This window comes from Chenopodium quinoa, unplaced genomic scaffold, assembly GCF_001683475.1.
Source record: "Chenopodium quinoa cultivar QQ74 unplaced genomic scaffold, ASM168347v1, whole genome shotgun sequence".
NCBI lineage: Eukaryota > Viridiplantae > Streptophyta > Magnoliopsida > Caryophyllales > Amaranthaceae > Chenopodium > Chenopodium quinoa.
In genome coordinates this window covers 3,493,844-3,521,737 of record NW_018742879.1, presented here as the reverse complement: position 1 = coordinate 3,521,737, position 27,894 = coordinate 3,493,844, and the positions used below count along the sequence as shown (strand labels likewise).

The window sequence follows — 27,894 nt, the reverse complement described above, 5'->3', positions numbered from 1 at the left end:
GTGGAGCTCTTTGTTTTCAATCTAAATCAAATACCCTGTGATATACATTAAGAAACAGACTTTGAACAATTTTTCGATCACGTGTGTCGTATCCTACCAATGCTCTCATACACATTACAGATAGTCATACATCATGAGTACATGAATAGTGGCACGTGTTACACAATTATGATCCATTCACAAGGAAAATTGAACCAAGCTCGACTATACTCATTACTCATGCTACAAGTCAATGTTAAAGTTTGACCAAAATCCCATAAATAGGTTGGGTCACATCGGGGGTGGGGGTTAGGTTTGAACCAGCCCATCAGCCCCCGAGACCCATCCATATGCATTTGTGGCCTTTTGAGAGACGAATTCGACAAAAAGGGTTAATCCAAATCCAAATCCAAATTGGACAAAAACAGAAAATTCAATATTGCCGCTGGGCATTTTGGGTACAAGTTTGGAATCTACAGAACAAGAATTTTCAGTATTGGCGGGCAGAAAACAGAGAGAGGGGAAATCACCTTCTTGATTCACATCTTTTCGTCTGGTGTAAGGTAATATTCGAATTTCTCATAAATTTTTCCATAAATTTCTCTACTTTGCTGATTTTAATGATGTTTATTCTTAGTTTCTCAACATTTTTAGTGTTTTACTTCCTTAATTTCAGAGCTTTGTTCATGTAGTCGATGTAAATATAGATAAAATGCTGTTTGTTCTTCTGTTCATTTTGATTGGTTTTGTTATTGTTCATCATCAATATTTTGATTACTGTATAATTAGTCTTCTCAACAGATTGTTTGATTGTTCAAACCCCATTTCTAAGTGTAAATTGTCAAGTTTTTCTGTATATTCCTAAACCCTAATGGTACAGTAGCAATTGCCAATTGGTAGCATGAGAGATTAAGAGTTGATTACATTATTACAATTTCGAGCAGAATTAGGTTTTAAGTTGCATATTTCTTGGTGCTAAATATGTAGTTATCTTTGGCGTTAAGACAAAATCATTGACCTTAAATGATACCATTGCGAGCCGGAGTGAAAAGCTCACTTACTGAATTACCTGAATGTTAAGAAGGATTCGTGACATCCGTGTTAGTCGCTTCTACAGGAGTCAAGGTGTGTGAGTATTGATGTTATTGGGTGTATATTTATATATGAGAATCCAAACTATAAATTGAATTCTTTTGGAGGAAATATGGATGATAAATTAAAATATTTAAGCTGCCGTGATTTGGTAACAAGAGAAGATTCAAGGTATTTTTTTCTCCCTCCATCCCATTCCACCATTATGTAGGATTTAATTTTATCAAAGGGTATAAGTTGTTTAGCAATCTGTTGGGATTCTAGAAATCGAGACTATATTTTCTCAACACCCTCAATTGGATGTGACTGTTATTACTGGGTGAGGCAAGTATATCAATAAAAGTTAGAGACGGGATGAGAGAATCATCAAGCAATCAGAACATTGGATGTGTTTTAAATGATGGTTTGCTACTTTTTTCAGTTCTTTGGATATCTTTCATATTTTCAAAGAGATGACGAAAAGTTAGTAGTGTGTTAGACAATTATGACCTAAATGTTGATTAGAGTGTCAACAAACTGGAAGAAATTGGATATGCCAATTAAGATTGATGAAGAAACAAGTACATTAATTTTGCTATTGTAAAGTGGTAAAAGCTTCTTTAGACTTCGTGATGGAATGAGGTCTGATTTTCTTGATCTGAATAGAAGTCGAAATAAGTCATTTGTCTTTTTTTTCAATTAGTAAATACTGGCCAGTGTCAGCTTATGCTTTAAATATGGGTTTTGGACTTTTAGGCATTTAGCAATGAAAGATGTGAAATATTAAGGGAAGCAGATTTATGTAATACACCCAAATAGGGTCTTGTTTCAGAGAGAGGGTATCTTTGTTTTATGAAAATATGAAAGGGTTTAGGGTTTTAGGGTTTAGGGTCTCATTTGGAACTTTGAAAGTGTTGTTTAAAGTAAATCTTATTTGGTTTGAAATATCATTTGTTTGGTGGTTTGTGAACTCTTTTCTTTGATTAGCTGTTAGGATTAACCCTCTATCGGTAAATACGTATACTATTTTGGAATGTCAAGATAAAAAATTTCAACTTTTGTAAAAAAAAAAAATTATGTTCGGATCTTTGGTGATGTTCCCATTAGAATAATTGACGGAGGGTGCAAGACTCCAAGGTATTTAACTATTACAAAGCTCTCTTTGTAAAGCAAGCAACTTTTTTTTTTTTTTTTGGGTGGTTTTTGGGGGATGGGGAGAATGTGGTGGTAGGCAATTAGGTAATTGGAAAATTCATCTGGTTTTTAAATTTACTGATAAGGCTTGCATTCTACTCAATTCATCAGGAGGGCTTGGAAGATTACCTGCAATTCCCATCCTGCATACCTGGTGCTGCTTTAATGGCATCAAAGCGTAATGTAAAATACTCTCCACTTGCCACTGATGAGGATGGAGATGACATTTACAGTGACGATGGTCATATAAAGGGAAAACAATATGATCCTCGGTTTGATTACACGCCGAAATATCTAGACAAAGTTCCATGGAAATCAATTCTTCTCGCATTGTTTCTGCTTTGCCTCGGTTCACTTCTTCTCTTTCTGTCATTTTTCATCCTCACTGGTCATATGGGAGGGGAGCAGTCTCAAGCATATGGTCTTCTTGCACTTGGAATTCTTACCTTCCTTCCAGGTAAAGACTTTCCCTTATTTAATTATCTTCCCTCTCTTCCTCACTCCTTTTTTCTTTTCTTTTCTTTTTTTGGGGTGCATGGGAAGTAGGGTGGGATGGTGGAGGAAGCCATTTTTTTTTTTCTGTTATGCAGTTTGCACTTTTTTGGTTCAGTGAATAAAGGCTTTAGCAAGCACGAGTAGAATTATAGAAATAAATGGAGAATGTATTAATCAAGTCATTGATTAACTAATGAATGCTGTGCCCCTTTAGCTACATGTGCAAGTGATTTTACTTATCATTTTATTCATTCACCAAGAGTTTTGCAAGTATATTCTTAATTTTTGGGGAAGCATCTTTCTGTACTCTTCCCTCTCGAGTGTATGCCTTTTTGTGGTTGTAGTGTCAGTTGGAATCTTCCATTTTTTGGTTTAAAATAAGACGTGAGGTGGGAAGCTGAAAGAGGGAATGTAGGCTACTCAATTCTGCTTAATGGCATAAGCTGTTATTAGCGGAAGTGATCAACACCATAAAAGAATAATAATGGCTAAAGTGTTAATAGTTCGGAGCACATGAACTTTAAGGTTCTCAGGGCATAAAGTGCAAAAAAGAAAGTTGAAAACTGTTTTGAGACAAACACTAGATTCGATGTCTTTGACTATTATATTAGCAGGCTTCTGTTGTTCTGTTTGACGTTTTCCTTCAAACAAGGAAGTCTATGATTTGAAGATATGATATGATAGAAATTTGACAGCCTGAGTGAAGAGAACAAATCTCACTCGTCTTTGTTTAAATTCTGGCAAAGCTAGCTTACCTAAGTGAAGAAAACAACATAAGCCCCCTTCATTTGGATTTGAACTCAAAAAGATGAAAGGACCAGAGCTTACTATGTTCATTGAGAAATCTAAGAAAAAAGAAAGATAAATTAGATGCAGAATTGACACATCAAGGCTAAGACAATAGCTATTTAACGTCTTCTACAATTTATCCACCTTAAGAACAAATTGATTTTGAGGAGTGATGTCTTTCTTGCTCAAGGAGTCAAGGATATGATTTATCTAAAGAACCTTCATAGTGGAACTATCATACTAAGCTTCAAGGTTGAAATAAGTAGATAATAGTGATAATGCTCACAGAACTCTTTTGGACTAGATAATATCACTCTTGTTCTTCATCAATCTTAAAACTTAAGTTTGCTTTTTCTGCTTGATTCATCTACTGTTATTGGACTCCACACGTGATTCTTATTTTTTTTTAAGAAATCCAGAATTAAAGAAAACATAAGAACATATTCTATAAGACTATAAGTCCTAATTTATAGCATTAGTAAAACAGTAGCCAATGCTATTGATTTCTAGTTTGAATGTTTTTATTTGATGGATGTTGCTTACTCTTCTAGCCAGTTAGTATCTTCCAGAAGTTTCCCTTCAGAAAGGTCTTTTAAGATTGCCTGCTAGTGGCTGTGATTGCTGCAACAATAAATCCTGGGTCAGTAATTTACCTGCAAAACTATTGAACCGGAAACTGCTTCTCTGTTTATATTGGGTATGGCTCCGTTGATCTGAATTGCCACTTACCCTGTTTAGAGTGATTGCTTTGTGGAAGCATTTGGATGATGATTTTGTGGTTATAACTGACTTGCAAATTTAGGCTAGCTTCATTAAGTTGATAATGGTTATTAACACTAAATTTGGATGTATCTTGATTAACTTGCTACTGTGTAACTTGGATCTATCATCAGAGAAAACCAAGTGATTATAGTACATTTATTACATTAAGCAGCTGCTCTTGAAACTTTTGATAGTGGCTTTCCTCTTGAAGTTTGTTCCTTGAATAATTTCTTTGGCGATTGTACTGCTTGATTTTTTTGACTTGTTTAATGAACCAAATGTTCTCTGCAGTGTGCACTTGCTCTGCAATCTTTTAAATTAACCCTACTCATTTAAATCAGCCTTATATCATTTGAATGAGTCTATATTCTATATAGTGTATAAAAGCTCTTCAATATACTGTATTAGTTATCTTTTAAAAATAGGCTCCCTCCTAGTGGACAGATTTAGTTGCCTTGTTTTATTACACAATATTATCTTCTCTGCTATGTATCTACTGATGAGTAGCCAGCAGCAGTTATCCTATCTGTTAAACACTGCCACTTTTGGCATTCTGGGAAAATTATTCTCCAGTCCCCTTTAATGAAATAATGAGTGTGCTTGTTACATTTCATAGAGGCAGTAGTAGCTTATGGCTTCACACCGCTTGCTTTCTGCTAACGAGTCATTGCTGACAGATCACTGCAGAAGGAAGGATGAGAAAGATCTATAGGCTTTGCCTTGTGGGCAGCATATGTTTCTTTCAGAAATATGTGCTCCAGCTTCCAGAACTCAAAGAGTATTTCACCCTTAATTAAAACAAACTTCTTCATTAAGCTTGCAATATTTGGCTAATTAATACCTTTTGACCATTCTGATTGATTTGTTCAAACATAAATTGTCATTAACAGCACATATTCTGTTGAAACTCCTTCAGTCTTCTGCTACCACATGATTGATCTTCTGCCTTGTATGATCTCTATTTGTTGATATCTAGGCAAGTAACAAGTGCTATAGTTGACTAGCAGTGTTCTGAAAGGTCCTTGAATATCATAGGCTTAACGGTATAAAGAATTTTGATGAGTGACCCTTGAGCTTATGCCATGGTTGTCTAGTTCATATATTCCTCATATATTAGCACCTTGGCTGCAGCAGGAATTGTTTCCATTGACGTGTTTCTTAATTTTTTTTTTTCCTAGTCTTGTTTCTGGTGTTATTTTTCCTCATTTGATCTTGAGGGGAGGAGGGATTGTATTAGCATTAGCTAGCCTGAAGATAAATCTAAAAAAGGTTTGAAGTATCTGCATGACTTTTGAAAAAATTTGGGAGTGAAGGAGCTTGCCCAAAACCCTGCTTGGCCCATGTATTCTTTCAAAACATACAGAGTAAGAACAGGGAGTGAGAACTATTGCAGGCACTCAAGTTCTAGGAAATGGCTCAAGAATGCCTTATTTAGAAATAACTTTTGGCTCACAGCTGATGGATTTTTGTGTTTACTGTCTAAAATTTAACAGCGCTATAGCATCAGAAGAGATTCTTCTTCTTGCATAGTTTTAGTGTAGAAACATGTGCACTGGTCTTTTGAGATATGAATTCTGTTTTTCTCGGCATTTGTATGTTCATGGTTAGGAATGTTGAGACTATCTCATTTTAATTTTCTCTTATGTGGTTCTGTTTTAGCAAATTATAATATCATCCTTTTTCAAATTGTTATGGCAGGCTTCTATGAGACTCGGATTGCATATTACTCGTGGAGAGGTGCTGCCGGCTATCGATTTGCAGCCATTCCTGACCACTGAAGTACTGAGTCTTATTCTTCAAGATTTGCACCTCTGGTTCATGTTTCTACTTTGTCTATTCTAGTTTGTATGTTGATGTTATTATGCATGCTTGTTGTATAGAGCACTAACTTTTAGGAGTGTACTTTACGATTGCATTTTGTCACATTATGTGCATGATTTGTTATAAGTCTGATATTTTTTTCCCACATATAGTGGTCCGTTATTACATAGTATTCTTTTGAAAGACTGTATTTTAGGAGAAATATACAAGAGAGCATGAAATTACCAAAATATAATTGGTCATTGTTTTTGGTTTATTTGAGGTGAAAGAAAGTAGTAGTAACATATTCGTCAAAAAAAAAAGTAATAGTAACATAAAATTAAACAAACATTTATAGTTTTAAGGAACCATACCATGGTTTAGTCATTTCATGAATTTGAAGGGAAAACGTGAAGTGTTAAATTTGATTTTCAATTGCTGTAATTCTTCTTATAAGTGGTTTATCTAGATCTGACACAAATAATGGTGGAGAGTGTCATGATTCAATTATGGAGTGTTTCGGATGAAAACAATCGAATCTCGGAAGATCCTTTTATCTTGAGGGAACTTGGTCTCGGTCCGAACGACGCAGGAGCCGAGGGTTTCCTGCACAACAAATACACGTAAACTAGCCTCGGGGGGGACGCCGAGGAAGGCCCCTCCGATGCTTAAGTCAGTATATTAGAGAGAGAAAGCTGTGCAAGAGTTTAGTTGCTTGAGGCTTTATTGTCTTACCAAGAATTGACCAAATTGTTGGCTTTTATACCTTGGCTAATGAAGGAGGCGGATTGGGCCCGGAAGTCAGTTGGGCTGGGCCAAGCTGATTGGGCCGTTGACTGACCTTGACATGGCTTTGAGGATGTTGATTTTTGACTTTAGCACATTTGGAGAGTTGAACCTTAACCTTGGGCTTTTAATTGGATCATTCAGTGACCAGGCCCAATTGGACTAAATTGGACCCAAACAACTTGCCCCCCAGACCCGATTTGGAAGGATGACGGGTCGGGTTTGATTTAATCAGAAAAGGAGGGAAGTGAATGATTTGTTAATCCAAAAATGTGAATTTAAACCATAATTAACCCATGATTAATGAGATAACAACAGTTAATGTGGATAATTGCGGAAGTTGGACGGGTAGTGGGCGATTTAACTGCAAGGTCGTGTGTTTAACGGTTACTTAGTGGGGTGCTTGAGAGAAATTGAAACGCAGACTCCTTGAATTCCCATTTCTGGAGATATAAATAGAGGCGCGTCTTCTCTCCCCACTCATTCATCAACACAAACCCAGAATTCTCAAGAACGCTCAAGAGCCCGCATCAAAACTTCGCAAATTCCCCGAGCATTAAGCTTAGAAGCTGAGACTTGTCACTACCAATTCGTAAATCGGCGACTTTTGCTTCAGATCAAGGTAAATTCCTTTGATTTTATTTCATTTTTCTTCGACTTTGCACTCTTTCCCCTTTTTCGACTTTTTCCTTCGAAATTCGTCAATGGTGAGGGGAGTTAGAGGTGGAGCCCGTGCTCCAAGAAGAGCAAGGCTAATCCCCGATCCCAGGGACAGGATTGGGACCTGGAATGGACGAAGGACAGAGTCTGACCCTGCTGAAGGGGTTAGGGCGACTCCCATTTCTTCGGCTCCTCCTCAGAGGGCTGAGGGGGTGAGCGCTTCAGGACGGGATGATGAAGTTCCCGCTGTCCTTTGGGATATCCTCCCAGGGTTTTCAGAGTGGGAGGATGCCGAAGTAGCTTCGGCCATGATAAAGAACCGCCCCTACTCATGGTGGGTGGAGAATGCTGATCAGTACCGGTTTGCCGAGCAAATTGAGTTGCATTACGGCATCCTTGAAGCCGATGGGTATTGGTGCCGAATGCCCACGGCCTCCGATAGAATCCACCGTCCACCCCCGGGGTATGTGGGGGTGTACACAAGACAACTCCAGTACGGGCTGAGGTTCCCTTTGGACGTATTCGTCCGAGACTTGCTGATCCATTACAACATTTCCCTGTGCCAGCTGACCCCCACCAGCATCCGAAGGGTAATGACGTACTTATGGGTCTGCAAATTCTTCAGGTACGTGCCGAACCTGCATTGCTTCAAAAGGCTCCATCGGCTAGTGCCAAACATTCAAAGTGGGCACGGATGCCATGGCTCTGGGTGGTATCGGATTGAGTCTCGGCCCCCGTTCCTAACCATGTGGCCGAACGACTCTTCAGACAAGGACTGGAGAGGTCAATGGATTTGGGTTAGGGCACCCACGGAGCCGAGCCACCCTTACGTTTTCAGCGCTCCCCGGTATCTTGCCGAGCCGGATCCTGATATGGGAAGTTTAGGTCCTCCCGAAGATAGCGGGCCAGACCCGAACCTTAATCAGCAGAACATCTTCGGCAAGCTGCCGAACCGGGGAGGCAGCGGCCGAATGCAGCATATCCCGGAGACTTGGCTCCCCGATACGCACTATGTTTTCCAAGAGAATATGCTGGCAGCTGTCGGCCTCAGCCGAAAGTTTAGGGATGGTAATCTTCTTCGGCTGGGGCCGAGGCCTTTTAATTATCTCTTTTCTTCTTTCATTTTGCTTTCTTGTGATGTGCCGAACTAACTGAATTGACTTCTCCCCTTTTCTTTTTCAGAACGGGACGAGACCAACGTCGGCATTGATTACGCTCGCCTTGGCGTCAACCGAGAACGAGTCGTAACTGATCGGGCTCCCCCTATCACTGAACCAAGGCGCCGAGAGGTTCACCTAGACTCTTCCCACTTCCAAATTGAGGCTGTTGCTCTGTATCAGAGGCAGAAGCCTTGGTGGAAGAAGAGAGATCCCTTGTTTCAGCTGCTGGAAGAAGAAGCTGAAGCTGCCCGTACAGCCGAAGAGGTTGCACGGGTTATTGAAGCTTGTGAAGGTGGAGAAGGGTCCTCCAGAGTTGCTGAAGAAGCTGCGGCTAGGGCAGCTGAAGAAGACGAGGCTTTGCTGAAGACCTCGGTGAGCCTTTAGACTTAACTTTGTCTTTCTTTTTTTTTTTTTTTTTACTCACATTCTTCCCCCTGCCTGCCCTTTACAGTCTGAAGAGAGCAGCAGACACAGGGAAGGGAAAGCCCCTGTTCGTCCCGAAGACCAAGTACAAGAAGAGTCTTCAGACTCGGGTATGGACGAGCAGCCGCTTCAGAAGAGGCGCCGAAGAATGGCCATCATCGGCCCGCATGACTTTCAGCGGAGGCCGATGACCATCGGCGTTGAAATAAGGGAACCCGAGGAAGGCAATGGATCGCCGAGGGTTCCCCGGCCACCGCCTCAATCACCCCCAAGGGCCTCTCCGCCACCCCCCGAGATGGAGGTGGATCAGAGAACTCCCAAACCTAAGGGAGAGGTTCTGGAAGAAGCTCGAGAGAGTGCCGCCGAGGACAAGGATGGAGACGCCGTGATGCCCAGTGCTGAGGGTTTCACGGCGGACATTGCCAGAGAGGTTGGGGCCTTCGTCCTCACACCTGAAGAAGAAGAGGTCACAATAATTGACTCTTCTGAGAAGGAGGAGGACGTTGAGCCACCCAAAGCTAAAGAGGCTCCATCGTCATCCTTCCCTTCCTTCCAGACGCTGCAGTCTGGAGAAATGGGTTTCTCGGCCCCCCGAATTCCAGTCCCAGACCACATCTGGGACCTCATATGGGGTCAGAACCGAGAAGGTGCTGCAGCCTACTTCGGCGATTTTGCTGGCCTGTCCGAAGTAGATAGGGCAAGGATTTGGTCGCTGAAGGCCACTGCTGGGATGGGCGAATCCAGCAGATCAGTTCCTGACCCTGCCAGGTCCAACCAACTGCTGATGATGCAGGTAATTCTCCTTGCCTTGATTTCTTTCTGAACTCAACCTTTCAGCTATTATTTTTTACTTTTTTAACTTGTGCCCCTGTTTTCAGTTCGTGCACAATCAGACTCTCACTGTAGAGCTGATAGATTCCCTACAAGATAGGGTGGACGCTGCCGAGCACGATCAAAGGGTAGCCGAGGAAGAGCTAAAGCTTGCTAAGCTGAAGCAGGCAGCAGCTGAAGAGAAGCAGCAGAAGGCTGAGGAGTACGAGAAAAAGGCTGCTGAAGCCCTCCAGACCTTCTGCGACGCTATGGAGAAGGAAGTTTTTCCCCCACTGATGGAAGGGGAAAAATTCCTCCAAGAGCACCTGGGGGTGGACATCTCCAAGTTCAAGGCTGCTATCGAGAGCCGAATCCAAGAAGGAGCTGCTGCACAGGCTGAAGTGCAGCATCAGCTAGAATCTCTTGAAGCCAGCAGAATGGCTGCTGAAGAGATGCTCCAAGCTAGGGATGTCCAACTCTCAAGGGCTGCTGCTGCTGCTGAAGCTCAAAGAGCTAAGCTACAAGAGGCTGAGGATCAGCTCACTGCCAAGAAGGAAGAAATGGTCCAAGTTCAGGCCGAGGCTTCCCAGGTTCAGCAAGAGTTTACCGAGCTGAAAGGCTCCTCCTCCAAGCTCGTCGATGAGCTGAAGAGATCCGAGGAAGACTTGGAGGAGACGAAGAAGAAGTTGGCCGATGCTGAGGCTCTACTCAAAGTCCGTATCTATACCCAAGAAGAGTATGAAATGGGTTTTAGAAACGGGTTCAGAGTGTGCCGAAGGGTCTGCCTTCATGCTGAGCCGAAGCTGGACTGGTCCAAATGTGCTGAATGGGTCCAAGATCCCGAAGACCCTCACATGAAGTATGCCACTCCAATCGAAGCTGAAATCCTTAAGGCTGAGGAAGCCGAGGAAGAAGCTGAGAGGATGGAGTTGGAGGCTGAGCAGAGGGAAAGGGAGGCTCGGCAGAGTGCAAAGCCTGCTTCTTCTGCTGCTGGAGCTGAGACCACCATTGGGCCCAATGAAGCTGATCAGTCTGATCCTCAGGCTGAAGCATAGGAACTCGGGCAGTCGTCTTCAGAATCTTGCGGTTCATCATGCGCTCAACTTTAGACTTGCCGCTTTCTGAATTTTCGCCTTTTGTTTTTTTTGCTTCAGCTTGCCTTATCGTACAACAGCTTATTATATTTTTATTTTGCCTGTACGTATTTCGGCAGCTGTTACTTTCCGCTTGTGGGCGGCTGCCGACTATTTTTGTAATTCAACATTTTTATTTCAAAGAAGTTCACTTTCTCAGCTTTCTTGTGTATTTTTTTTTTCTTCGCTTTACCAGTCTTCGCACTTTACTGCTTTCTTTGAATGATCTTTCAAATATTTGCTAAGTGCAGAACTTCGGCTAGCGAGAATCATTTCTGCTGAGACTTCTTTTTGCCGTTTGTACTCGGATGTTTTCAACTTGTGAAAAAACTGACATAAGTATCAAACTTCGGCTGAGCTGAAGGGTATTAGATCAGTTGTGCCATTTCTCTATTTCCCTCTGCCCCCCCAGAAATCTGAAGATGAGGTCTTCTGAATTCTGGAATGGCTGATAATTTTTCTCGGCTAAGCCGAGGATCTTTGAACACTTTGCTTTATTTTCTACATCTGTTTTTAAAGTACTGATTTCCCACCTGAGAGTTTTCACTCTAGAGATGGTACTCTTGTGACACTTTCTTCAATTCATCCAAGGGAACAACTATCCGAAACACCATGCCGGGGCAGCAGTTTATCTGAAGTACGAGGCATCATCATGCAATACTTCAGAGTTGCAACTACCACCCGGAACTGATTCATCCGAAGTACAAGGCATCACTATGCAATACTTCGGGGCTTTATCAGTTCCTATTTTTTAGGCTATGTTTCGGATAAGTCTATGGCCTTTTTGCCCAAAGGAACAGATTCTCCGAAGTACAAGGCATCACTATGCAATACTTCGGGCTTGTATCTTTTTTTGGCAGGTTTTACGGCTTGCCGAGGTACAAGGCATCATTATGCAATACCCCGGACAGCGCCGAATGAAACCTTGAATTTTTGAAAAACCGTAGAAAGCATAAAGACTTAAAGAATACACGCAATCTGAATGAATACTGGCTCGATGGCCTTTTTATAAACAAAATCAGTGTACTTACATAGATTGTACTATCCGAAGGATTTACACATAGTATTTTTTGAGCACATCGGCATTCCAATGGTTTTTCAGCTCGGTGCCATCCATTTGTTTGAGTCTGAAGGTACCGGGCTGAAGCTCTTGATAAATTTCATAAGGTCCCTCCCAAGATGCTGAGAGTTTGCCATGAATGCGACTTTTTTGAACAGCTGCAGCATTCCTCAAAACTAAATCCCCAACTCTGAGAGGTCGTTGATAGACTCTTCGGTTGTAGGACTTGCTCATTCTGAGCTTGTGTGCAGCCATCCTTTCTCGGGCTAGATCTCTAATCTCGTCAAGGAAGTCGAGGGACTCTTTCATGAGCTGCTCATTTTCCTCGGCTGAGAAGAGATTCACTCGTAGGCTTTCTGAGCCCACTTCCACTGGAAGCACTGCTTCGGATCCATACACCAGCTGAAAAGGTGAATGCCCCGTTGCCTCCTTCTCGGTTGTCCGGAGTGACCAGAGGGTTCCCGGAAGTTCCTCTACCCACTTGGACTTTTGATCCTCTACTCTTTTTCTGAGAGCGTTAAGGATCTGTTTATTTGCGGCTTCGGCTTGGCCATTACTCTGAGGGTGGCAAACCGCGGAGTAAGCCAATTTTATCCCGAATTGATCAGTGTATCGGCGCAAGGGCAGGTTGTCAAACTGTCTGCCGTGGTCGAACACAAAAACTTTTGGGATGCCGAACCGAGTTATTATGTTCTGCCAGATGAACTGTCTGACAGTTTGCTCAGATATGCTTGAAGCAGCTTCCGCTTCAATCCATTTGCTGAAATAGTCGATTCCGACTATCAGCCACTTTCTTTTGTATGGGGCCTCGGGAAAGGGTCCCAGAATATCCAACCCCCATTGTGCAAATGGAAGAGGATTAAGAATTGGCTGGAGATCTAGGCATGGCCGATGGATTACCGGTGCAAATTTTTGGCATTTCTCGCATTTTCTGACCATGTTCTTTGCATCCGAGATCATTGTAGGCCAAAAATACCCTGCCCTGAGAGCTTTGTGGGCTAAGGTTCTCCCTCCTATGTGGTTTCCGCAGATGCCGAGGTGAATCTCTCGGAGAATATAGTCGGCATCCGTTGGACCCACGCATTTCAACAATGGAGCGGAGAAGGATTTTCTGAGGAGTTGGCCGCCGAAGACGAGGAATCGTGAACTGATCCGCTTTATCTTGGAGGCCGAATTCCTATCCTCGAGGAGCTCGTCCCTGAGTTTATAAGCCAGGATGTCATCCATCCAGCTCGGCTCGAGTGCAGCGCAGCAGATTGATATTGCTTCGGCTACACTCTTTTCTCGGCGCACCTCCACATAGACAGAACGGCTTAACTCAGTCAGAGTTGAGCTTGCAAGTTTGGAGAGTGCGTCCGCTTGAGCATTTTGACCCCTTGGGATCAGCTCTACTTCGAAAGATCTCAGCTTCGCAATTGTCGATTTGATCCTTGTGAGGTAAGCTGCCATTGAAGGCTCTTTAGCCTCATACTCCCCCCGGATCTGATTGGCGACCAGCTGAGAATCTGTCTTGAGGTAGACATGCTCGGCTTCCAACGATATGCACAGGTCTAAGCCAGCAATGGCTGCTTCATATTCGGCCTCGTTGTTAGAGGCTTTGAATGAAAATTTTAGTGCATACTCGAAGGTTTTGCCTTCGGGAGAGGTAATGACGACCCCTGCCCCCGAACCGTTCACGGTGGAGGACCCATCCGTGAAGACGGTCCAGATTTTCCTCCTTGCATCCAGAGTCTCCTGATAGGAGCACTCGGCCAAGAAGTCTGCCAAGGCTTGCGCCTTGATGGCTGTTCTCGGCTGATAACCGATACTGAACTCGGTGAGCTCGAAAGCCCACTTTGCTAGTCTACCGGATTTTTCAACCTTGCCGAGGACTTTCTCTAACGGCTGATCAGTTAGAACCGCTATTTGATGAGAATCAAAATAGGGTCGCAACTTCCGAGCAGCCACCACCACTGCATAAGCCACTTTTTCTAACAATGGGTAGCGCGTCTCGGCATCCGTCAGGGTGTGGCTGACGAAATAGATCGGCTGTTGAACTTTTTCTTCTTCCCTTAGCAGCACCGCGCTTACCGTGGCTGGACTGACCGCCACGTATAAGTATAGGATGTCTCCTACGACTGGCCTTGCCAGTGTTGGGAGTTGAGCCAGGTGTTCACGGAGCTGCTGAAAGGCTGACTTTTGTTCGTCTCCCCATTCAATGCCTTTTGAATTTTGGAGCTTCAGCGCCTTGAAGAAAGGGAGCCCTTTGTCTGAGGCTCGTGAGATGAACCTGGACAAGGCAGCCATTCTCCCGGCTAGACGCTGAATATCCCTTTTTGTCTTCGGCTCGGGGAGGTCTAAAGCAGCTTGTACTTTGGCGGGGTTTGCATCAATCCCCCTCTTGCTGACCATGAAGCCGAGGAACTTGCCTGACTTCACGCCGAAGACACATTTCTTCGGATTCAGCTTCATTTTGTATTTTCTGAGGGTGGCGAAGGTTTCGGCTAGGTCCGTGACATGATCTTTTTCTTTTATGCTTTTGACGATTGAGTCGTCAACATAAACCTCCATGTTTCGGCCTTTTTGCTCGGCGAAAACCTGATCAACCAACCTCTGATATGTTGCCCCCGCATTTTTCAATCCGAAGGGCATCATTCTGTAATTGTACAACCCGGAACTTGTTATGAACGCTGTTTTAGCTCGGTCCTCGGGGTGCATGAAGATCTGATGGTATCCCGAGAATGCGTCCATGAAACTGAGCAGAGCATGCCCGCTTGTCGAGTCGACCAGTTGGTCGATCCTCGGCAGCGGATAGGAGTCCTTGGGACATGCCCTATTCAGGTCCGTGAAGTCAACGCACATCCTCCAGTTACCATTTGCCTTCTGAACCATTACAACATTGGCCAGCCACTCCGGATACTGACAGGGTTCAATGAACCCAGCATCTAGGAGCTTATCGACCTCAGCTGCGATGTTCTGGTTCTTTTCGGCGGAGTAGTTCCGCTTTTTCTGCTTAATGGGTCGACTGGAGGGGTCGACATTAAGCCTATGGGAGACGAAGTCCGGATCAATCCCGGGCATTTCTGCGGCTGAGAAGGCGAACACGTCTCCACTGGCCCGTAGGAGTTGGACGAGTGCCGCACGGGTGTTTGGCTCCAGTGACGACCCGATGCTAACACATCTGTTCGGATCTCCTACGGTCAGTTCTATTGACTCGGTCAGGTCATCCGTCTCCATGCTCTTAGAGTTGGATTCCTCGAATTCCGGCCTGCTATCAATATTAGCAGACTTTCCTGACCGCGGCTGGCCATCAGAGTCGTTCGGCTCTGAGGCGGAGTCAGCCTTTTGGCCCCCATCAGATTTCTCGTTGTCTGGGGCTTCATTAGCCGAAACGTCTGAGCCTCTCGGCTTTTTGGCGTTTCGGTCCCGGTGCTTTTCCTCCCCATCGCCACGGTCGCCTCGGCGAGACGTGGATGGCTTGAGGTGATTGCATCGGCGGGCTTCTTTTTGACTGCCCTTTATTTTCTCGGAGCGTCCCTCGTCTGAAACGTATATCATGATTTGATGATACGTGGAGACGACTCCTTGAATGCCGTGAATGAGGGGTCTCCCCATGATCACGTTGTATGCAGATGGAGCATCTACGACCAAAAATTCGGCCATGATATTCCTAGCTGCTCGGCCTTCGCCGATGGTGACAGGAAGTGTAATCTTCCCGTCAGGATACGAGGAAGAGCCGTTGAATCCAGACACCGGGTAGGGTGCGGGGGCCAGGTGCTCGGCTCCCATCCTCAGCTGGTCGAACGCTCCTCGGAAGAGGATGTTCGCCCCGCTACCGCCGTCGACGAGGGTCCGCCAGACGTTGCGGTTGGCGATGCCCAGAATGATTACTAGTGGGTCATCGTGGGGGTATACCACCCCCTCACAGTCTTCGGCTGTGAACAGGATGTTCGGCGCCGGTGACTGGGACTGCCGAAGCTCAGCCTGATGAATCTGATGGGTTAGACCCCTCAGTTGGCGTTTGGCTGTGCCTCGCGAGATTCCCCCGGAAATAACTAGGATGTCGAGGGACTCCTTGCCCTGAGGTCCCTTATCCTTCTTCCGAGCGAAGTTGAGGTCCTGCCGAGAATCTTTTTCAGCTTTTTTCTCCTCGCGCCTGTCCGCGAGGTATTGGCTCAGGTACCCCTTGCGGACCAGATCCTCAATCTGGTCCTTCAGCTGGACGCAGTCCTCGGTGCGATGTCCGGGTGAGTCATGGAACTCGCACCACTGGTCCTTTCCCCTCGTCTGATGCCAGGGAGGCAACGGACGAGGTTTTTTGAATCTCCCCTCGTCCTTCGTCGTGCTGAAAATCTTAGCACGGGGAAGGGAGAGTGGAGTGTATGAATCGTACCTTCCCGTGTAGGGAAAGTGTCTTTCCTTCTTCGGCTCGGCAGCAGAGGACGGTTCTGAGGCCTTAGCCTTCCCTTTCCTCTGCGCCGAGACTTCGGGCTGCTGCCCTTTCGGCTTCTCAATTCTCGGACGAGACTGAGACCTGGATCTGTTCCACTCCTCGGCTCGGATGAACCTATCCGATGCTTCCAAGGCTTCCTCCAGGGTCTGCGGGGGATGCATGACCATGAAGTCCAGGAACTTTCCAGCTTGGAGGCCGTTCCGTAGCGCGAACACGGCCAGGCCTTGATCCAGGCTTGTGATTCCGGATGACTCGTTGCTGAAGCGAGTCAGATAGTCGCGGAGGCTCTCGTCCTCCGCCTGCTGCAGACTCATTAGCTCTGCAGTGGTCTTCTCTCGGCGGTTGGCCGTAGAGAATTTGCTCTTGAACTTGTTGGAGAGGTCGTTCCAACCGGTTATGGAGCCTTCCTTGAGCCCTTTGGTGATCCAGGATTGGGCAACACCTTTGAGGGTCGTAGGAAAGTATTTACACCAGGTAGCCTCAGACCTCGGGTTCAGATACATGTGCCCCTCGTAAGAGGCAATGTGATCCTTAGGATCTGAGGTACCATCGTAAGTAATATGTGCCGGGATTTTGACCGTTGGCACATGCTCTTCCAGAATCCACTTCTGGAAGGGCGAGTTCGATGGAACCATGACCGCCTTCCCCTTGTACCCAGCCTCAGGGACCTCGCTCCCTCCTCTCTCAGAGGTGGAAGTGGTTTTCGTCCCCGGCTGAGACAAGGTTGGGTGGGGTCCGGTATCCTCTGGGAAGGTGAGGCGGCTATGCACACTCACCTCCCTCGAACCCAAGCGTTCGTGAACGCTTTGGCGGGCGAATTCCGGGTCCTTGGAGGGCCCCATGGAATTCTGAGCTTCGGAGTGGTCAGAGGGTTGAGGGTTCCTCCTCCTCTCCTTACTGGAGTTTCGGGTGTCCCCTCGCCACCTCTGGCCGAGCTCTCTATGTGGTGGAACTTGTCCACCATCATCCTGACCGATCCTCCTTTTCAGGTTTCTCGGCTGGTGATCATCAGGCATCTGGATTGGAGCCCCTTGAGCTTTAAGGAACTCCATGCAGATGGCCACTGCTCTGGCCACTTCCTCGGTGGAGGGTCCGGAGGGAGGAGTCTCCCGCGGATGTGACCTGGATTGCACGCTATGGCGCGGCGGGGAGTTCCTCGCACCTGAGCCACTCGGTCTCGGGGATGGCCCCGGCTGCCGAGTGTGGTGCGAGGTGTTCTCCTCCTGGAGGCTAGGACCTCTTGAGGCTTCCCTTTCCGGAGAAATGGGGGCCTCCGATTCGGAAGAGGCTTGCTCCGGGGAGGGATAAACCGGCTGGCGTTCCCTCACCGTAATCTGGCCTCCTCCCTTCTTAGCCTTCTTGGAACTCTTTCCACTCTTAGTCATGGCGACTGCCGGAGTGTTTGATGACTGACGCGAAATTTAGTAGCGTTCCCCACAGACGGCGCCAAATTGTTTCGGATGAAAACAATCGAATCTCGGAAGATCCTTTTATCTTGAGGGAACTTGGTCTCGGTCCGAACGACGCAGGAGCCGAGGGTTTCCTGCACAACAAATACACGTAAACTAGCCTCGGGGGGGACGCCGAGGAAGGCCCCTCCGATGCTTAAGTCAGTATATTAGAGAGAGAAAGCTGTGCAAGAGTTTAGTTGCTTGAGGCTTTATTGTCTTACCAAGAATTGACCAAATTGTTGGCTTTTATACCTTGGCTAATGAAGGAGGCGGATTGGGCCCGGAAGTCAGTTGGGCTGGGCCAAGCTGATTGGGCCGTTGACTGACCTTGACATGGCTTTGAGGATGTTGATTTTTGACTTTAGCACATTTGGAGAGTTGAACCTTAACCTTGGGCTTTTAATTGGATCATTCAGTGACCAGGCCTAATTGGACTAAATTGGACCCAAACATGGAGTATACGTTTAAACCCAAGACTTTTAAGAATTTACGAATCAAGTTAGTTACTCCATCTAAATTAAGTTGTGGATCCACCCTTAAATAAAAAGGTATGGGCTCGTGCCTTTACTTGACTAACAAATTGAACATCTCAGCAAATACCATTATTGATTAAAAGTGGCATATTGGTTAGTGAATGTATTTTAAACTTGAAGGTCACATGCTCTTCGAGTCTTGTAAAGCTCATGCTTTTCGTGTCTTGTAAAACTCATGCTCTTTGTGCATGCTTTGTATATGGTCTTTTTCCACATTTGAAAAATCAAAATAGCTTCCTCATAAAGAGTAACGAGTAAGACATAATTCATATAACATGTGTGTACAATATTTTCACCCCCTCAATTTCAGAACAAGTGACACACTTTTCGTTTTAAAATAATTTAAAACTACCATAAATGCAAGGGATTTCTATTATTAATTATATTTACCATACCCCTCATGGTCCAATAAGTTCTCAGTTTTCACATATTCTTTTTTTTTTTTTTTAAAAAAAAAAATAAAATAAAATAAAATCTTTTGTAAAGTAAATTGACTAACTTTACATTAAACAACTCATTTCATGATCTCCAACTATTACTTTTATAAACCACACGTCAATTTATCAAAGGAGCATGTTAAAGCAAAGAGCATGAATTTAACATTTCTTTTGAAAAAAAGAGCTTTGAGAGGACAAATGATAAACTGGAATCCACAATGCCTAGCTTGTTTATGAGCTTCTACACTCCCATATAAGGTGTTTGGTTTTTTTGGGCATGAAATTGGTGTCCATAACGAAAGAAAGCAAGATAAAGCCCTGAAATCAACCTCAAATGCGGAAAACTGCATGATTTATGTGAATTATATTCTTATGTCCAATTTCTATATACATAAGGAAAATTTGTAAGGTTGAAATTTATGCTTCATCTTAAGATAGACAATTAAGAAAAAAGCTCATATAATTTAAAGTGTGATATAGCATAGTTTCCCATAAAATTTCCATTATAATTACTCCATATATCATAAAACCTATATCATACTTTGCATCTCATATATCTCATAACCCAAAACTAGAAGATCAACCTTTGTTTGGGATTATATTTTAGAGGTAATTTCTCTAGCTAGAAAGAGTTAGGGGGGGGGGGGGGTACCCATATACCCCGTTTGAATGATATTTAACCATCCATAGTGTGGGTTGTACCATTATTTATTTATTTCACATTTTCACATCATATTTCTCATTAAATCATAATTTCGTTCATTCCCCTTACTCCAAATATGTCCTTAATATCATGTTTAAGATGTCATGGGCACAATTAAGTAGTTGGATTAGGTTTCTCAATGTGATTTGCACTTGGTAGTTGCTAATACTACCGGCTTATGTTTTGCTAATATTATCAATAGTTTTTGAGGGTATTATTTAGGAATTTATCACAAAATCACGCATCAATCAGTGTGATCAACGTTTTTATTTTATTTATTATTCCACTTTTTAATCCTTAACATGTTTTTTTAGGGGATAAAAGGAGAGGGATAAATATTGTGGAGAAAGGGATATTAGAATTCCTATGTTTGCTTAATTTTTAGGGAGAGAGATTAGAGAGAGAGAGAGAGAGGGAGGGGACAAAAACCCCACTTATACCTAGGGGGTTGGTATAAGGGTGGAGGGATAGGAATAATAATGGAAAGGACATATTACCCTTATTAAGTAAAAAAGAAGGATAAATTTAGTAAGGGTACATTAGTAACTTTGTTACTTATCCAACTCTTAACCCTAACTTATACCAAACAAAGGATAACACTTTATTATATCCTTATCTTTATCCTATCCTCTTATCCTTATCCCTCATACCAAATGCCCCGTATAGATAGCCGTTATAACTTTATATTATCATGTCTCCTTTTTGAAACATTAAAATGCGACTTATCATTTTTATTTTGAGCAAGAAGTATTAGTTTTCTATAATTCTGTGCATTAGTATGTTTTTCCTAACACTTCAAAATTTCAAATAGATGCTACAAGTAGTTATGATTTTCAAGAAACCTTTTTTTTTTTTTTTTTTTTTTTTTTTTTAATTTACACTAAGGGTAAATTTTTTTTGCAGATCATAACAAAAGATGGACAAGTTGTTTCTACTTGGTCTGATGGTAAGATGCTGCCTGAAAATTATGTATTTTCAACTGAAATGAGACCCGGGGAGCACGTTCCCGTTTCCAAGAATATTCCGGTCATTGATCTTGGAAAGGCGGTAGGGCTTGATCGCAAAGAAACAATTCAAAAGATTATAGAGGCTAGCCAGGAGTTCGGATTCTTTCAGGTTCACAATATACAGCTGCTTGCACACACCCATTCCCCTCTAAAAGACTGAACTGCTGTGTCCTTGCTTTACCCTCTTTAACATATTAACAGACGTTGGCACGTAACTTATTAGTTGTTACATAGAGTACTTTTACTGATGTCATGGTATGAAATAAGCTCATTGCTATTATGTTCATTCTGGTTGATTTGCTTTGTGTATGACAGGTGATTAACCATGGAGTTCCGCAGACAGTAATTGATGACGCGAGAACTGCTTATCAAGACTCCTTTGATCTTCCTACAGAGGAAAAATTGAAATTATGTTCATCTGATATAAGTCAGAAATGCATATATTACACAAGCAATGTCATGTATGATGACGAAGACATTCATGCTTGGAGGCACAGTTTACGACACTTGCGCTCTCCTCTGGAAGAATGCATCCATTCTTGGCCTCAAAAGCCAACCAAATACAGGTTTTTTTCCGAACATTGCATAAAATTTATGAGTATGCTTGTAAAAAATGTACCAAGTATAACATATAGTATTTCAGGGAGGTTGTGGGGAAGTATGTAACTGAAGTTAAAGAGATGGGAACAAGAATTCTGGAGCTCATAAGTGAAGGACTAGGGCTTGGAGTAGGATATTTTGCGAATGAATTGAGTCAAGAACAACATATGAGCATTCATCGGTATCCTCCATGCCCTGATCCTAGTTTAACCTTGGGACTCAAGCCGCACTGTGATACAGGACTCATTACCATACTTCTCCAAGGAACTGTCGCGGGGCTTCAAACGTTGAAGGATGGCCAATGGATCGGCTTTGAGGCAATTCCTGATGCATTTGTTATTAACATTGGATACCAATTACAGGTATATATATTGATGTTTCCTCAAAACTTCTTACTGCTGTACTAACAATTTCCTGTCAAATTTCTGCCAAATTTCTCATGTTTCATTTGCAATTTTGCTTCAGATGGTTAGTAATGGTAAGCTGCATAGTGTGGAGCATCGAGCAGTAACGAACAAAGATGAAACTCGGATGACTGCTGCCTTCTTTATAGAGCCAAAGAAAGACTGCATTGTGGACTATGTGGAGCCTGCGAAAGCATTGATTAATGCTGAAAGTGTAAAATATGCCGAATTTGTTCAAATGTTTAGGGCAGCCTATTCAGGGAAGATTAAGAATGCATTAGAGCCTTATATGATAACATCAACATCATCATTGTTAACCGAGTAAGGCTATGTTTCAACTTACTTAAGTTGATAATTTGGTTATTTAAGAAATAAATTAGACAGATCTTAATTATTATTTTTTTTCTTTTTGCGTTTATTTATCGTTAAATATAGTTAATTTGGTACTGAATACTATGTGACAATTTTGATATTTTTTTGAAAATGCATATTAATAAAAATCTAACAACATTTGATAATTATTATCTTATAGAATAGTGTATATATAAGGTTAAAATTTGGTCAAGTTTGAAAATCTAATCAGACCATGCTAAATCAGATGAATTTACCATACTCCATAGCTTAAATCAAAGAATAACTTGTATATCCAACAACAAATTTCGCTTTGATTGCTGATGCATATATGTCATATATATGATATATTGATAGAGTATATCAACCAATTCCGGACTTTAACAATCAGCTTAACTTTTTAGTGCTCTCATGTGAGGGACGTGATAGAGTATATAAACCAATCCCGGGCTTTAACTATAAGCTTCAACCTTTGGTTGAGTCCTTAGCATATACTACGTATCTTATACTCTATTTGGGGTTTTTTTTTTTTTTTTTAATCAAACTTTAAAAATTTTGACCGTATTTTGTAACTTATATATATAAAAAAAATTATAATTTGTTTGAATATGTATTTTCATAATACTTACTTCGTTCTTTTAATATTATTACAAATATGATATTAAAAATGTTAATGATCAAAATTCTATAGAGACCGCGTAAATTACAAGTACTCGGATAGAAAAACTAAAAATGAACGAAGAGAGTACAATAACGGAATAAAAGATTACAAACTAAGGAATTACGAAAAGGAGCTTTATTAGCTCCAACGTTACAAAGAGTACAAAAAGACCAACATCCTTACAATAAAATGCCAGCTTGAAAACCCAAGTATTGTTGGCTATGGATCCCCATTTCCATTGAACATGGGAAAAGAACGGAATAGCAAATAACGCTAGACTATTGGTATACATGAATTTGAGCTCAAGAAGACACAACTCGGTACCTTTAACTGTGGGTACAATGATTTTTCAAAGCTATGAGTATGCAAATAATGTATTCTAGACGTAAATAAAAACATATTTGTATTTTCAAAATTATATGTTCTTGAAATTGTAGTTTGGTTCAATGTTCTCTACTCTCTGTGATAATAGTCAACTACCATTCTACGAATGCTAACTAAAAGAAAGAAATAGGATTGTGAGAGAATGGTGAAGCTAGAAATTACTCCGAACAACACAAACTTTGATCGCACCCTTTTTAGATAGAAGGGCCAATAAGGATTAAACCAACAAACTGTCAGCAGTATAAGTATAATTGCTCTAAACCAATTGAGCCGAACTCCATACAAGCAAATATAAGCATTTTTTGGCTTATTTTCACATCCAAAAATAAAATTAACATACGTTACACAAATTTTACTCAAAAATGATCCATACAAAAGTAAATATGGCACTATGTTGAAAGTTATTGACTATTGTGAGGGAATACAGAAGAAACCTTTCTATACTTAAAGCATACAGCTTCAAAGTTTGAATCTTTTGCCAAAACACTAGCATAGAAATGTTTAAAACAAAGGGCGAATCAGCCCCTTGACCAAACAAATCTAGGATAACTGTTTCACTACCTCAATCAACAAAGCTCAGAAGAAACAAGGAGATCCTAAGCAAAAAAAAAAAAACATCTTTATACCATTACCTCATGCAATGAATTCTATGATATCAAACAACAATATGATTCATTCAACATCTCAATCAAAATCACTTCAGGTATGGTCAACTTCTAGACACAATGGTGTATTCTCGGAGCACAAGAAATTCTAGATTCTAAAGGGATCTCGAGAAAGGTATTACACACAACGTTATATGAAATATGTTGAAATTGATTAATTAAACCTTAAATGGAACAACTCTGTAGAAATCCTCAGAGGACAACCTGAGCAACAACTTAACTGCGATGAACTTATGCACTACTTAGGTCTGGTTGGTGCTCAAGTTGTTGGGCATGGGAATGCCAAGCTGATGATTGATTAATCCGAATCTCCATAGGTTTCCCCATCATCAGAAAGTTCATCAAACGATCTCATATCGAGTTGGTAGCGGAGGATTCCTCCAATGCCACCAAATCCCCTGCAAAATTGTGATCCCTCTTGGGATTTGTTAGTGACAAATTCGAGGGAGCATCCAAAGTTCTTGTACTCATTAGCAAACCATTCCAGCAAAGAAGTTTTTTCCTGCACCTCCAACTCAGCATTAGTTTCTGAGTCCCGGAAATTGCTCTGGTCAGCCTCTTGCTCCTTGTTCAAATGCTTTACAATAAGTTCACCAGTTGAGGCATTTTTCAGCGAGTATCTATTGATATCAAGATTTTCCCAGACAATGAGAATCTCAACAGCCCCCATTTCCAAAGCCTTGAGCGTATCTTCAACACCAAAAACATACTTACCTGTATCCTGACTGATCTCCTCAAAGTACTTTCCTATCAACTTCTTCTCCTGAATAAACTTCACATTAGCAAGGATTTCAGCAGACAGCTCTATTGCCTGGTTAAAACCATTCTCACCGCCATAAGAAACATCTACAACATTTAGAATCTTTGCCTGAAGGCGAGGATCGAACATGTCAGATTGACTGAGCTCAGTTTTAAAGTCGGCTGATCCAGCAAGTATAAGTCCTGAAACATTAGGCTGGCTTGTAGCAGGATTAATGAAAAACTGAGTGGCGAGTTCTGCAGTCTTCCTCACATAGTTATGCCGCTTCTCCATTCGAAGACGAGCAAAACGTAATGCAGATTGTCCTCCTCTGCCGTGTTTCTTTGGGAGATCAACGGTAAATTTGTGAAGCACCTCCCTGGTATTCCCACTCAGAGTCCCGAATAAGGTACCATTACCATCCATGACTATAAAGCCAAATTTATCATCAGACTCAAGTAGTTCATTCAATGCCTCTGTATGGAATTTGTTGTCACACAGATACAGGGAAGCATTTATTGGCCTGAAAGGCTCAAAATCAATGGTTACTTTCTTTTCTTTACCATCATCAGTTACAATGGTTCCGGTGTATAGAACAAGCCCATTAGGAGGAACCTTGTTGTACAGCTTCAATCTCTGTTGTGCAGATGTAATAGCTGCTAGCACAGATTGACGATTCACCCTACTCTTGATATTGGAAGCAGTTCCATACTCATCACCCAACATCTTTGTAACCCTAGCAACTTGATCACGCGGAGGCATGATGAGGGAGATCATGCTTGTTCCATTGCCCCTGGCAGCTTCCAGTGCCTTGATCAGCTTTTTGATCTTCCATATTTCAATATTCTTGTCAGTCTCATGGCTGTCTGACATCTTAAACCAGAATTTTGGGTATATTCACCTGCACAAACAAGCCTCCCTCAGTCAGTAATATGAAACCACTCGTACCAGGTACCAATTACATGGGGAACTATAAAGTAAATACTTTGTATTATTTCTCAAGATAGTAAAATATAAGACTTTGATTCATATAGCCGACCCCACTTATGGGATTAAGGCTTTGATTGATTGATAGTAAAATATATAGATAGGTCAGAAAGCCAAAACATTAGAATTACAAGTGAAACTACTAATTAGTGAATTGACTAAGAATTTCAAACAATTTCTAAATGTTAAGTTTTACAACAGATGAACCTAAGCTAAATGTTAAGTTTTACAACAGATGAACCTAAGCTACATATAATCACAATGATCACATACTCTCATGAACTATCATAATTATGACCAGCAGAATCTCCAACTCTAGTAGTTAAACAACCATTAAATAGAAAGTCCAATACATTTGGTAACAAATCAATCCAGTATCGAAAACGGTTGGTGTCCTAGGTGACTTCATATAAACAGCAAACGAGCGTTACGAGTCCATAACAAACATAATCCACAAAGGAAATAATTGGCCAACAAAGATCTTCCTAATATAGGGGATTGCTCCTTTGGTGCTATCATTAGTTCGGTTAACAAGAACTTTAATTGGCAAAAAACGGCAAGATTATATCCCCCTGGAATAGAATTAAAGTTAAAATAATTTCCCACAGCTCCACAAAAACCTTAATCTGGGTTCACGATCGCCGCACAACCAATTCATCAATCACTGAATCAATTTGCTACCGACTGAATTTCCTAATTTCCCATAACTCCTTACAAACCTTAATCTGGGTTCATGATCGCTGCACAACCAATTCATCGATCACTGAATTGATTTGCTACCGACTGAATTTCTTAATTTCCCACAACTCCACTACAAACCTTTATCTGGGTTCAAGATCGCTGCACACCAATTCATCGATCACTGAATTGATTTGCTACCTTTCTCACCCACAATTTTTTTTTTCTTGATAATACTCTAAATTACAAAGATCAACACAAAAACTTAATCATATAGCTATATAGTATGAGATCAATTGCTAAAAATCCCTTTTCAGCATAGATTAAAAAAAGGGAAAAAAAAACTTAAATTCAGAAATTCAACTCAAAAGGTACAATGCAATTTAAAAAACCAAATTGAAGCAATTAACGGTAATTATATACCATAATTCTTAAACCCTTTACACAAATTTAAACAATTACAACATGAATCCATTCAAAAAAAAAATTCAATTCAGCATTTTTATATCAAAAAACCTCAATCTGAACAGAAAGATACAAACTTTCATCATAAAATCTACAGAAACAAAAGCTATAAGAACAAAATCATCAATTATATACAATCAAACTGATGATAATCTTGTAATCCGTACATAAAAACCCCATATTCTGGAATTTACAAAAGCAGTAAAAGATGATGAAAATAAGAAAAAGGGGAGGAGAGAGAAAAACCTGGAAAAGATGAAGGGGGGATCTGAAGGAGAAAAGCTCACACCGCCGTCGAATGAGCTTTAGAAAAACTAAGGGGACGGCTGCGTTGTAAAAGGGTCTTAGGGTTTACTCAATTTTCCACTTTTATTGTTTGAGATGTGATGAGATTATGGACTATTCCTCCGTTCCTTTATTTTTGCCCCATTATCATTTTTAGGGTCAAATTTTAAAAAATTTTGATCATAAATTACCGTTAATGTATAAAAGATAATATAATCATGAGTGGTCTTGTTAGATTCGTCTCATTGTATATCTTATTAATATCACGTTTTTATAATTTTTACGTGTATGAAAATAAAGATATAGACATTTTAATACGGGTCTTGAAAACCGTGCACAGTCAAATGGGGCAAAAAAATAGGGACAGAGGGAGTACTTTGTAGTTCGTATATTTTTTCATGTGCAACAACTCAATAAAAATAATATTTACCTCCGTTAATTTTTAATTGTAGCTAGAGGTAGCCAGTGGGCCGGGTTGGACCCAGCCCACCCTAACCCATACGGCTGGTGGGTCATGTGGGTCCGATCCGGTACCAACCAGGCATAGTCCGGATTTAACCCGAGTTGTGTCGTGGGTCCAAAATTTTTGACATAACCCATTTCAACCCAGCTCGTTTTAACCCGTTTGATTCGACCCAAGTCGCACAACCCGTTTTGACCCATTTAATTCGACACAACTAGACCATGAACCCACCTAACCCGACCCACCTCGCACAACCCAACCCACCTTGCACGCCTAACCCGCATGGCTCACTCACGACTCAGCCTACCCGCACGCACGACCCACCCAACCCGCCTAGCCTAACAGCCATATTCCAAATATTTTTTCAAAACTAACGGCTACTTTTTTTTTTTATGAATTTGATGAACAAAGTTAACAGCTACTTTTAATTGTTAGTAACATTTAGTTTTTTGAGTGTACTGGCTAGTTTTTTGTATTGTATGATCATCCCCTCAATTTTTCCTATAAATACCAATTCCATTTCACTC

The 27,894-nt window shown here is 41.9% G+C and overlaps 2 protein-coding genes across 4 annotated transcripts; one reads left to right on the top strand and one right to left on the bottom strand.

Moving 5' to 3' along the window:
• Positions 1-313: 313 nt before the first annotated feature.
• LOC110726535 (protein DOWNY MILDEW RESISTANCE 6-like) lies at positions 314-22,190 on the top strand. Of its 3 annotated transcripts, XM_021906017.1 has the most exons (6): positions 2,356-2,701; positions 5,989-6,069; positions 20,582-20,794; positions 21,001-21,251; positions 21,329-21,647; positions 21,751-22,190. In XM_021906017.1, the coding sequence occupies exons 1-6, from the start codon at positions 2,663-2,665 to the stop codon at positions 22,012-22,014; spliced, it is 1,167 nt and encodes a 388-aa protein (XP_021761709.1). In that variant the 5' UTR covers positions 2,356-2,662; the 3' UTR covers positions 22,015-22,190. The 3 variants fall into 3 exon arrangements, with proteins under 3 accessions (XP_021761711.1, XP_021761710.1, XP_021761709.1); XM_021906019.1 differs by lacking the exons at positions 21,001-21,251; positions 21,329-21,647; positions 21,751-22,190 and adding an exon at positions 314-542 and having other exon boundaries at positions 20,582-20,672; XM_021906018.1 differs by lacking the exons at positions 20,582-20,794; positions 21,001-21,251; positions 21,329-21,647; positions 21,751-22,190 and adding an exon at positions 314-542 and having other exon boundaries at positions 5,989-6,367.
• A 1,492-nt stretch (positions 22,191-23,682) lies between these two features.
• LOC110726534 (eukaryotic peptide chain release factor subunit 1-3) lies at positions 23,683-27,003 on the bottom strand. Its single transcript, XM_021906015.1, has 2 exons — positions 26,866-27,003; positions 23,683-25,390 (listed from the first exon to the last, which is right to left on the bottom strand). The coding sequence occupies exon 2, from the start codon at positions 25,360-25,362 to the stop codon at positions 24,049-24,051; it is 1,314 nt and encodes a 437-aa protein (XP_021761707.1). The 5' UTR covers positions 25,363-25,390; positions 26,866-27,003; the 3' UTR covers positions 23,683-24,048.
• Positions 27,004-27,894: the final 891 nt, after the last annotated feature.